This window comes from Alosa sapidissima, chromosome 7 (genome assembly GCF_018492685.1).
Source record: "Alosa sapidissima isolate fAloSap1 chromosome 7, fAloSap1.pri, whole genome shotgun sequence".
NCBI lineage: Eukaryota > Metazoa > Chordata > Actinopteri > Clupeiformes > Clupeidae > Alosa > Alosa sapidissima.
Window position 1 is genome coordinate 21027547 of NC_055963.1, and position 13210 is coordinate 21040756.

Genomic DNA, 13210 nt, shown 5'->3' on the forward strand with positions numbered 1-13210 from the left:
GCTTACTTAAGTCCATGTGAAATGTTTTTTGCCAAAGTTGAAACTATTGGTAGGCCTATTGCTTTATGTTCTCATGTCATGCTCATCCAAATACAGGCACGCATGGTCATATTATGCCCAGTTGAGGAAAAATGAAAATATTCAGAGGGTGAAATAAAATAGCATATGTTGTTCATCTGGATGCAAGGAAGCATCTCAAGCATTTTTAATGCCCCAGGTACCCCGGTTACCTCAGTAGCGCCCCTCAAAGGTGTAAAAATGTAATATTTTGAGTTGCCTGAATTGTGGAACCACTGGTCAGATTTGTCTGAAATTTGGTATGCTTATTACTTAAGATATGTGTTATAAATAATGTTTCTGTCATTTGTGTACCTCATGTGCAAAAATGGGAAAATAACATTTATTTAAAAAATATTACAAATGTTGCAAGCTTTTCACTTTATAATCAAGCAGGTGATATATCTTAATAATTCAAGCATGTTTCTCATGTTATATATAACAATATTTTTGTAATTTTTAAATTATAGCTATTTCTGTAATTAGACTACATGCCCCATGGTGTGTAGCGTTCATTTCAAGGCTGCTTTATAACAATGGCGCCGAATTTGTAGTTCATTAAAACGGTTTTGTATTAAAACATAAACAAATTATTGTTAGGATGCAAAACACTGGCACAGACGACTTTTGCTGGGTATAACATGTAGAGAAATAGTTAAAGCAAGTTGGTACATGACTCACGACATTGGCATTCAATGAAAAGACGTATAATTCCACAAAATATCGAAAAACGTGTAGGCCTACTTCTGACCCTTGTTGCTAGGCAACGCCCCGTAGGCCTACCTGCTTGGCTGAAGAATAAGGAGGCTCATTATCCTAATCTTTGCTGTTCAAAGCAACATATAAATAGATAACAATATAACACTTAAATTGAACAGGGAATAAATTAAGATGTTGATCAGACTGTAATAAGGACAATAGCAATAGGCTAATAAACAAATGCCCATTCAATCAATGATATAAGTTATAGTGCTTTACCTCTTAATGGACTATAGGCTAAGTGCATGTTGAACAAATGTGCCTTTAGACGCCTTTTAAAAACACTGTAAACTATCACAGGAACAGAGAGCACTGTGCAACTTATTGCACCCACATGGAACCACTGAGGAAGAGTCTTGAATTTAGCGTTCATGAGTGGTTGACAGAACAAATGGTAATCAGAAGACAGCAGTGGGCGGAATATCATGTCAACTTTAATCTCTAGGATCTTTGGTGTCAGCAAAAGACAGCATTCCAGAAGAGGAGATTTTGTCCTTCAGTCACGTGCCAATGCCTTCACTACTCCCAATCAGAAAACAGAGGTGATTGGTGAAATAAGATGCCAAGTGATGGCTGTCCTTTTTGGTGGGAAGTCCAGACTCTTACATTATGGTACCCTCAGTAGTAAGGTTGTCTTTGCGTCATTATTTGTGACCCTGCATGTTAACATGTCCTCTCAAGAAAGTGGGGCTACTGGTTTGAGATTTGCCAATTTACTGGCATCAACCCCCATCTAGGCCTACTAGTTTACTGTTCACACCCGGCCTGTCGGTCAATATCTAAAACCCAATGTGGCCCTTCAGCCAAAATAATTGCCCACCCCTGCTCTAATAAGATGACACCACACAATGTGAATAATGACTGATTTTATTTGCAAACAACTGGGGTAGTGACAATGTTGTATAAAAGACACTCGAATCGAAAAAAATAAATAAATAAATAAATAAAAAATACAGTACTGTACAATATAGTTTTTCTTATTGCAAATATTCTCAAAGTAAAAACATTGAAGGTTGTTAAGGCCCTCACCACCATTAGTAGTTGCCCATCCCTGATCTAGCTCTTTAGTGAAAGAGCCACAGATACCTGCCTTTCACTCAGAGATGACAACACTTTATAACCGCAAGCTACAGGTGTCTTTGCCAAGTATACTGCATGCTCCTTCCATTGCGGTCTGTTCAAACAATCAGCATCAGCTTCCTCAATATAAATAGGAAGACTGATTAATGCATATTGAGCCATTTCAAACTGAACTTGAATATTTGCATGTGTGTATGTGTGAGAGAGAGAGTAAGAGAGAAAGACAGAGAGAGAGAGAGTGGGAGGGAGAGAGAGAGAGTGGATACAGGGAAAAAGTTAACAGAAAGCAAAATAATACATAAAAATCTTTTCCTTTCTAATAATTATTATAATTATTATTATTACTAATCCTCTTCCTCCTCTGACTCCGGACTACTGAAGCCATCTTCATCCTCAGAATCCACCCAGCATTCAGCGTCTTCAATCCTTAAATCATCAACTATAGCATTATATGTGCTCACAGCTTGTTGGCATGAACTCTCCAGTTCTGAGGACCTCCGCATTAGGACACTTTCAAAACCTTTTGCAGCTTCCTCTGACATGTCACCAAAATCTGTATTAAAATAGAAAATATTAAAAATGTGAACAATTAATAAGACATATTACATGCTTTGCTGATTTGTATTTGCTTATTTTCTTTTGATCAATATTCTATATATATAATATATATTTTCTCTTTCTTATTTTCCTTTTGATGTATGAGTCCATAGTCCAATGTGAGATCTATATCTGAGGTACGGGTGGGAGGGGGGTGGGTGTGCGGGGTATTGAAATTCATGTTGTTTGTGATTGAGCATAACAATGTAGTGCTTTGTTTGATAATAAAAACAGTGAATTCAAAAATAAATAAAAAAAACATGCCGTGAATATTTTTCAGAGAATACTTCATATTATAATATAGGCGTGAGTTATCTCTGGTGTGTCTTTTTTCGTGGCTACCTCAACCACTTACTGTAAGAACTTTTACAGAACCACCATTAAAGTTTTATCACTGGATATATAAGAATTTGGTATGGAAACAGCACTCACATATACAGTACATAAGGAGATGCCAGTCGACACACAATTGAGGACTGTAGCAGGAGCACCAACACATAGAAAACACTTGCACTTTGGACAGTTCTATCTTTATTCTTCTGCTCTTTTTTCTATTTATTTCCTTATTAAACAAATTGCACACTCAGGAGACAGTGGACTAAGCATTTCACTGCATGTACTGTATACCTGTATGATTGTATGAGCCAGGATAATAAATGTTCATAATTCAACATACCGCCCATCCTAATGCTGTCTTTCAGTTTCTCCACTCGATTCATCTCCTTCCTCAATGACCTGATGTGCTGAGACATTTCTTTAACGAGGATGATCTGCTCCTCCTCATACCGTTTAAGCAGCATGACTTGGTCAAAGAGTGACCTCTTCAACCTGAATGAGTTGCCTGTAGGTAGAGGAAATTGATGGAAATATGACAAGAGAATTACTTGTGATTACATTATAGGGTTGGGCGATGTCCCCTAAATTGGCATTTGACGATGTGTACAGTAAAACATCGTGATGGACGATGATATTGTGTGTGTGGGGGGGTAGTAAACACTAATTAATTAACATATGTCTGTACAGAAATACATTTATAATTTTCTACATACAAAATTAAAAAAAATATATTATATAGGCTATACGGCCTGATAAAAGTGGACAGCTAAGAGAGACATATTGACCAGGCTACCGAAGTTGTGTGGAAGATCTGTTCCAAGAAAATCGTCGTGAAAAACGGATAGACAATCAATCTGAACACTTGCGTGTGCACCAACCAGCGGTCAAACAGAGAGACAGACAGGGAGATAGAGACGACAGAGAGAATGACATAGAAAGAGTACTGTAGTCATGCTACTAAAGCACTTTGAATTTGAGATGGTGAATTACTTTATGCTTTAGTCAGAAGGGTAAACATAAAGAACATCATACCATCGTCATGTCTCTCCCACGGCAGGATGTACCCCTCAGTCAAATTGCAGGCCAAGTCCTCATCAATTTTGTCTTCTTCGGATAAGTTGTACTGTAACACCTTTTCTTTCAGTTTTTTTTTTAAATCTCTTATTTTCCTTCGTTTGGATTGCCTGGTCTGGTTGCTATCTGCAAAGTGAAACAATAGCCTGATAAACTCATAGACACCATAGTCAATGTTTTGTTTTGTTTGTCTTCATTTTGTTTTGTTTGTTTGATTTTGTAATGTGCCATTATAATAGCTATCAACAAACCATGTTGACGATAGAGGTCCTGCTTCTTGCGAAGAAGAGTTACTGATAGGGTTTCTATCTCTGCCCTTAGGTCCTCCATACACCCTGGTGTGTAGACGCGCTCTAAATGGATAAGACAGTCAATGATAATTTAATTTCCAAATTTATATTCACTTTATGTTTGAATAGTTGTTGTTGCAATGTGCTTGATTTACCTGTGACTGCCCATTGCTCAACATCAGACACCCACTGCTCCACTGTTTGCTGACTGAGTTTATTCTTTTCCTCAAAGTCCCTGAGGCTGGCAGCTTCCACTTTTGCCCTCTCTGAGACCTTCAAAACACAAAAAAGTAAAACAATATCATGGAATCTTCTAGCAAAAAAACAAAAAAACTTAATCCAATCGTTATGAATGAACTTACTGCGACATATCTGTGGGCCAAGGATTTGTGGAGGTTGACGGTCTTTTTCCGGTTCCAACCCATGGCCTGCTGCGTAATCATATTTTCTCTCCCTAATTTAAACAAAAATAAATCCACATGCTGGATAGGACAGATTCACATTCGAAGGGCTATTTCAGTTGAGAAAATCAGATAAACATGACTTGGCCTAAAAGTGTGTGTAATAACATTAAATAACAACACTATAATAAGTCTTCAGAACGTTCATGGTGTCAGTGAGTGTATTGTGTCATAACATTACACATGCTATACCAACCTGCTTTTGTCATATACTTAGTGACGAGAGCTGCCCTGGAGAGAAAGCTGTTCACCTAGATGTAAAGAAAATACATACATTAAACTATCCCAATAAAAACTGACAAATAAAAGTATGTAAATTAATTACATTGCTATATAAACTCACAAAAAACAACAGCATAAACAGACATTATAGATATTTTCCATGCATTTTGGGAACAGCCCTTGTCATAGTTCAGCTTATCTCCTCAACAGCTCTCTGCCTTAGAATGCCTTGAGAAATTTTTCAAAGGCTTTATTTCTTTCTGTTTCTGTTTTTGTTAACTTGTGGAATAGTGGAATATTTTTTGTTAACTTCTCAGTTGAAGTGAATTATTATATAACCTTTACACATTTGTTGAACCATGGTACTAATAAAAACTACAGGATAGTAAGAGCTGAAATGTTGCTTCATTTATCCAATTTCCACCACTATGGAAAACGTGGGCTGGTTTTGGGCCTGAAACTCCCGGGCACTGAATTCTTGCAACTTTGAAAACCAGCTTCTTTTGAAGATGAACAGACACCTTTTAAGTTTCAACTAATGACTGGCATATTAGTAGCTGCTGGAGGAGGCCTGTGTGTGTGTGTGTGTGTGTGTGTGTGTGTGTGTGTGTGTGTGTGTGTGTGTGTGTGTGTGTGTGTGTGTGTGTGTGTGTGTGTGTGTGTGAGAGAGTGAGATGGTGACCTGGGGAGTAAGCCCTAGAAATGCTCATACCACATGACCAAAATGTTCTCCCTACCAGCAGGTCTTTTTTTTAAAGAAATAAGTTATTTATTTTTCAGTTTTACCTGAAGTTCATACAAAAGTGAAATTTCTGTTTCTGTTTTTTTCTTTGATGTCAGCTCTAAAAATATGCTGTTTGTTCTTTGAATTTAAGAGAATTGTGCCTGAAAAGTCATAGAAAAGAATGTGATTTGATGAGTGAGATTAAGAAGATATGGGAACCCTGAATATGCTTTATGCGTTACTATAAGAAAGACAAAATAAAGTTCACAATAAAAGTTAAAAATAAAACCGCTTGCTTTTTACTTTTACTTCAAATACTTAAGTACATTAAATATCAGAAAATTACTTTTGATACTTAAGTACAGTATATATCAGATACTTTAAGACTTTAAGATACTTAAGTAATATTCTAAAAGGTAACTTTCACTTCTACCAAAGTCTTTTTCTAGTACGATACTTGTACTTTTACTCAAGTACTGCTTTCTAGTATTTTATACAACACTGCCTACAAGTATCTGGGTCTCCACCTGGACAATAAACTGGACTGGTCAGCCAACACTGATGCACTCTACAAGAAAGGGCAGAGCAGGCTGTACTGTACTTCCTGAGGAGGCTGCGGTCCTTCAATGTGTGCAGCAAGCTCCTCAGGATGTTCAACCAGTCTGTTGTTGCCAGCGTCCTCTTTTATGCAGTGGTATGTTGGGGAGGAAGCACAAAGAAGAAGGATGCGGGGCGACTTGACAGGCTGGTAAGGAAAGCTGGCTCTGTAGTGGGAGCTGAACTTAAGGGAAGAGGAGAAATAGACTTCTCCGCATAGTCTGTCTGCCTCTTCACCCCCTCCATGTTTTGAACTGTCTGTCTGTCTGTAAAGTATATATATAGATATATACTTTATTCTTGCACTGTTGCACTGTTTGACTTACTCATTTGCACCATACCTTACCTTAATATGCACAGAGAATCACAGGCTCAGTCCCTGCCTCAGTCATTGCAAGTGCCTCTTGATTGATTAATCACCCACTATGTGGATACTGTTTTTTAGAATTGATTTAGATTTAAGTCTTATTTAGTATAATTTGTATTTTAGTATATTTAGTATATTATTTATCTTCTACTGTCCTTATTGCTTTGTTGTGTTTTTTAATATTATATACCTTTAATTACTTTTTCTGCTGTTAGTGAATGTGTGTGTGTGTTGTCTGTATGCTACTGAGACCTTGAATTTCCCCTGGGGATCAATAAAGTATCTATCTATCTATCTATTCTGAAGCAGCAATGGAGTAACTGTTCTCCCCATTCCCTGTAGATATACATCATCATTCTGATTTTCTCTTACATGAAAGGCTCAGGGAAGAGTCCCATATCCACATAGTTTCAATAATGACCGTAATAACATACTTGTTCAACTTCCTCTCCAACGGTGTTCCCTGCTCCATCCTGATTCCTGCCACCCCATCTCACCTGCAACATAGGGTTTTACCATTACTTTGTAATGGTTTATAACGGGCTAAAGTGTAATGTAAAGTATTAATATTATTATTTATAATTTCAGGTACCTCGCATTTTGCTGTATGTGCTTTGGCGTGCATTACACTAAGAAATGGTCTCATATGCATCAAAGGCTGAAGAGATGGAAACTCAACAACCACTTTGCTTAGGTATGGCCAGTACCTACAAAACAAGAGCAATATTAGTGGGTAATACAGTACACACATTTTGCTGGAACAATCTAAAACGACAATCCTGACTTAAATACTGAGCTACTTGTCATTTAATATGCAGTAGGTTGACAAAGACAAATTACCTGCAGACAACGTCCATGCAGAAGAATGTAACGTTCGCCCTCTCTCCCAATTCTTTTTGCAAAAACATAGGATATGCATATATTTCCCCACGATAATGGTTCAGTCCCCGCAATAATATCCCGTGTCTGATTGATAAGAGACAATGTGGTTAATGATCAACTTACACACAAAAGGCCCAAGTTTAATAACAGTATCAAAAAACAGTATGGGCTTTTTTTCACCCCCGGACATGTGCAGATCCTTTACTACGCTATCGACATTTCTCACTCAGTCTGGGCAGGGAATTTGCATTCACCAGTCACGTATGAACAGTATTGAAATCTAACTTATCTGATGGCTGATATGTGTCCAGAAACCTTATTACCTATCCTCTAGAGGAAATTCTTTCTTTGTATGTAATGCATTCGGGACTACTATTAATGCATGTGTGAAAGAAACTAGTCTTCATATAAACAAAGTGCAATAAAAGTATACCCTATCCAAATCGCGCATTCAAAACGATCAGCTGACATCAACATTATGATAAACAATATTGTCATTTTATGTGGCCATGTAAAAGGTGTTTTTTTTGGCAAGGTGATCCAGGTGGGTGATCTGGGACCCACGGTGCAAAATGGCCCATAGATTGTAATTGTGAATAGTGAATATTGAACACCTTAAAAAGCCTTGGACTACTGAACAAAATATTGCAAGACACATGTAAAAGGTTGAACAAAAAGTTGAACAAAAAGTTAAATAGTGATGTGATGACAGTTTTGTCATAACTCATGCAGATCAGACTTTAAAGGGATTGTGAATCCATGGTATTTTTGCTTTGCTCTAACTAACCCCTTCATTAATTACATTCATTAATAACATACCGTTCAGATGACACTGAGCAGGCGCGGAGGGGGAAAAGTCCATACAGTTTGTCAATAACTTAATGAAACTTGGACCCAAAGAATTGCTCAAAACCTTTTATTCAAAGCTTACTGCCATTTGCATACATCCTCACACACACACAAACACACACTCTATTTCTCTGTCTCTCTCTGTCCCTCTCTCTCACACAAAGTCACATTTCTCGTTTTTTACTGCACATCAAATCACATTCTGATGTATGTCTCCACAACATGAGTGGCAAATGGCACTGTACAATAATATTCTTCTGAGATGCCAACATACCTGCAGACTGCCACCTGCAAACCCTCTTCATCGATTTTGGAGGTAGATTTTTTGGATGCCTCCTTACATGCCTTGAATCTTGAGACCCCACATGTCCCACTGTCATTGGCCTGTGAAGTCAGCTGTTACTCATTTGGACTAATAAAGACACACCTTGCACACATCTTACACATATGATGAAAACAGATTGTGGCATGCAGAATCAAACTTACTCTTGACCCACTGCTTCCTCTGATGTTCTTCAGAAAAGCCAGAACATCCTCGTCTTTTGCTATGAACAAGCCCTCATATAAAGACGGTTCCTCCGTTCTGTGCATTGCAAATGATCACAACACATTACTCTTCATGAAACTATTTCAATGACAATGTTGTTGTTCAAATATGTACACTAACGTCCGTGTAATATTTACATACCCCTTTGATTTTTGGAAGCGATAATGTTTCCGGTTGCCATCACAGCATACGGCCAACATATCAGGTTGACAGGCTGGACAGCAAAAAGGGTCAACTTCAGACATTGTGTCCTCGGTGTGCTTGCATAAGCAGTATTCAAAGTAACTCCTCTGAAACATGTCTGCACAGACTTTCCCTGGCTATGAAAAATGTTGGGGGGGAATAAAAATGTCAAAATAAGAAACAAAGAATTACAAGTACAGTCATAATTGTATCACAATGCGATTCAGGCAGACTTACCCTTCCTTTTTGAACAGACTGGTGCTCCAGAAGCTTTAAAAAAGCATGCCTTGAGAAGGAGGGAGCTGACAACTTTAAATTGGAAAACGCTTCAAATATGTCAGATGAATATACAGTCAGACAGTTGGCAGTGCTTGGCCAGTAATTATAACGTAGGAGGTCCTTTACCCCTGGAGTCCATTCTTTCTTGCAGGTAGAGCAGACCTTTCGGGGCAAACACATCTCATATCGTCCTGTGAAAAAACAGACACATTAGACTAAGGGTGTTTCACAGACAAAATTGTGGTAAAGTTGATTGATAATAGTCAGTATTTGACATGGCATTTAACATTTGGTATTTGCTAGTATATTGATGAAGTGAAACAACTTTGCCATGCTTTCAGTTCTTAATTTGGGGTGCAGGTTCTGTGTTACTGAAACAAAAAGTGGGACTTCCAGAACATACCATTCATGGTGACCACTGCAATATGCCTCCCAGTGGTGACTTCAGCCTCTTCAGTGCACCCACATATTACCCTTTGGGTAGGCAAAGGCAACTGGCATACTGCAATAAGCAATAAAGATTTTTTTTTTTTTTTGTTACACTAGTGATTCGAAACCCCACTCCCAACATCCACAAAGTTGGCCAGATCACTATACCATAATGTCACTATCTGCTTTCTGACAACAAAAAAAAATGTTTTAGCGTGTATCAAACATAATTAAGAGTTTCCTTTGACAACCAACACACAATATTTGTGGAATCTTTACTAGTGTACAGAATTTTTTAATGAACATACCCTGTTCACAAAAGTGAGGCTGGCCATTCCCATCCATCACCACTGCCTTTGTAGGGGGAATAGGCTCTAGGTAGCCATGGAATATTGCCACCCTGTCATGGAAGACATGCCTCCTGTGAACCTCTCTGTCACACTTGCCACAGAGGTACTCAAAGTCCAGTGGGACGCACTCCAGGCACCGAATAACTGCCTTCTCTGCAAGGCATTTCTGGCACGTTTCTGTTGCTGTTCTCTGTGCCGAGAGTTTGGCATCTAGGAGTACAGGCCTTGCTAGTTTTGCCCTGACTCCAGCGAGCACCTGGCGTTGTGTCCAGGCCGTGTCTCCTGTTGCCACTGGAGCTTCAGAAGCAAGGGTACCCCTTAACTCTTGAAGACGAGTTTCTGAAAAATAATTTAACTCTTTAACCATCCATCAATTGTGGGAAGGCATAATACAAATTGAGTTTGATCGTGGAACACACTAGTGTTCAATTCAACATTAACAAGTGATAAGACCCCCCACCTCACACACACACCCCACAGTCATGGTCAGAGTCAGAAAGATTACATACTCACCAAGACTTGCAGTCAATTCAATTCCTTCCAGCTGGACTTGGACTTCCTCACTCACTGGGTTCACGGAAGCTGCAGAGACCAATATTTTGTTAAAGTTTAAGTTTATTATCATATACTCATAAATAAGCATTTATCAGCATTGGAACTAGTATCCTAGTATCCATTCAACTTCAATAATAAAAAAAAAATACTTTAAATAGGATGGAAAGAGAAGGATGAAGATCTGAAAATCTAAAATTTGGGTTGTGTATTCTATCAGGCTCTTAAGGCATCCAGACATTTTAGTCTGGAAATTCACAAAAAAGCAACCATACATGTACATCTGTCAAAGAGGGATACCACCATATTTCCACCCACTGAAATTTAGTGAATTATCTTATGTAACCATGACAACAGTGCTGTAAACAACAACCTGATGCAGGTCTGGGTGATTTCTGACGTCGGCTTGTGTACACTTGCTTCTTGGCTGCTCTCTTTCTCCTCTTTTTCTTGGGAGAAACAGAGGGGTTTCCCATTGCAGCCTACATGACAATAACAGCAACATTTTCAGATACAAACCTTTGTAAAGTTTTACATTGGATTACTCAAACAACAGCAATATCAAATTTCATACAAATGTAAGTAAGCTGATGAAAATTGGTCTCACTCGGGCCTCAAGGAGTAGCGCGTCACTTATTTCACCAGCCATGTAATCCCTGATCTCAGCAGGATCAGAAAAAAGCCTCGGGATTTTTGGCATTTCAGACATTTCAGACAGTTGGACAATACAGACACAAAATACAGATACACAAAATAGAGGAGTCTGCGTGTGTGTGTGTGTGTGTGTGTGTGTGAGAGAGAGAGAGAGAGGGAGAGAGAGAGAGAGAGAGAGACAAGAGAGAGAGAGAGAAGTAGTAGGAGAGTGAGAGAGAAGTAGTAAGGGAGAGAGAGAGATATAGAGAGAGAATGGCTCTTAAAAGTGCCTTTGTTTTTGTTTGTTTTAAAAGTGCTCTTTCGAAAGGTTTGGTATCAAAATGATCTGTAACAAAGACAAAAAAAACATAATTAGAATGATATTTTGAATGAATATTTCTACATTCATTAGCAAAAATGATAGATATGATGTGATTACTAATCGTCTGACCATCAAATTGCTTAATAACCATGAATGTACATGGCACACACATAAGATATCACATCCACTTGACGCCATGAATCTAATTTTCTTGTGAACTGACTTGTTCTGTCCTAGGCCTATATCAGAGTATATATCCCCCCCCCCCCCCCCCAAAAAAAAAAACCCTGTTGATCTGCACCATCTATCTATCATAATATATAAAGCAACAAACATCTGTGTGTCTGTGGCTCGCTGGGTACTTGTATAAACTTAGCCTTGCCAGACTTATAAACGCTTTAACTTCAAGTAGTAGCATGAACTATACAGGATGAAACCATTTGGCTTAGCTAGCTGCTAATGTGGCATCCAAAAGCCATGTCTGGTTGCCCAGTTGGCAAGTAACGTTAGCTGCTACTTCAGAAAGTTAATGTTGAGCCCTGAACACAAAATTTTGCTGGCGCAGAAATGAGGTGGACGCGTGTTACACATATATGCAATATGTGCCACATAGCTGGCGATTCCAAAAGTACACGTCCAAATCAATGTCAATAATAATAATTCTTGAATTTCCCCTGGGGATCAATAAAGTATCTATCTATCTATCTATCTATAAACCAACAGCAGAGTTCCGAATTAGCTAATCTATCTAGCTAGCAGAGACTCTGGCTAACTACGTTGCATTTTATTTTGATGCAACAAACAGTTGTATTATGTCAGTCTCTTTCAAATACATCTCTTACAATGAAGTTCGAAATAAACAAATAGGAGGACATGATTGTTTTGGCCAAAACTCAATTTTAGACATGTTAAATGCTTATGCATTTCTCTTGCTTATTGCCGTTGTACTTACCTCGAAATCGCGCCCAGGCAATGGTTTCTAGGATCGTCGCACACAGTGACGTGATGCACAAAATTGCGCCAAAATATCAATAGGAATGAAAAAGTACAGGCTTAATATTTTATATCCTTGCTCAAAATTTTAAAATAATGAGCATAAATCTTGGGTATATATAGCCATTACATTTAAACACATCACTTCCCAGAATGCATCTCTTTGCCAAAGAATTTTATTTCCACCTTAAGCAATATAAACATTTCTGCAGTAGGGTATTACATTTATAACAACTTCATAATCAGTATTGAGACGAAAGAACTAGTGCTATCAGTAAGCTATTCTTTTTAAGTTGACATTCTCTGGGGACATGCTTCTGACACGGGCTTTCTTTACCTAGCAACGGTTGCTATGCCTCGCTGAAACAGAAGTGAGAACGCGTTATAGACACAACCAAAAAAAGGTAAACGTATAGGCTCACTATACCATCAATTATTAAATATCCCACTTAAATGAGGGCATAATTTAAGGCTACGGCAAATATGCAGTCCTGAAACGACTGTAATTGTTCAATTTCCATGTAGCCCAAAGTTATAAAAGTCAGCTGACCGAAATCTGTACTCAGTTGTTGAAACGGGGATGGAATGCAACACCTGACAGGCTAACATTACATAGACATAAAAAAA

At 38.2% G+C, this 13210-nt stretch overlaps 1 protein-coding gene across 1 annotated transcript; it reads right to left on the minus strand.

Moving 5' to 3' along the window:
• Positions 1–1705: 1705 nt before the first annotated feature.
• On the minus strand, positions 1706–11603 carry LOC121713601. Its single transcript, XM_042098295.1, has 19 exons — positions 11243–11603; positions 11009–11117; positions 10597–10665; positions 10042–10422; positions 9708–9806; positions 9263–9495; positions 8984–9162; positions 8782–8878; positions 8570–8679; positions 7405–7530; positions 7157–7271; positions 6999–7061; positions 4851–4905; positions 4556–4647; positions 4349–4466; positions 4155–4256; positions 3862–4029; positions 3170–3334; positions 1706–2449 (listed from the first exon to the last, which is right to left on the minus strand). The coding sequence occupies exons 1-19, from the start codon at positions 11342–11344 to the stop codon at positions 2241–2243; spliced, it is 2592 nt and encodes an 863-aa protein (XP_041954229.1). The 5' UTR covers positions 11345–11603; the 3' UTR covers positions 1706–2240.
• Between the last annotated feature and the right edge of the window lie 1607 nt (positions 11604–13210).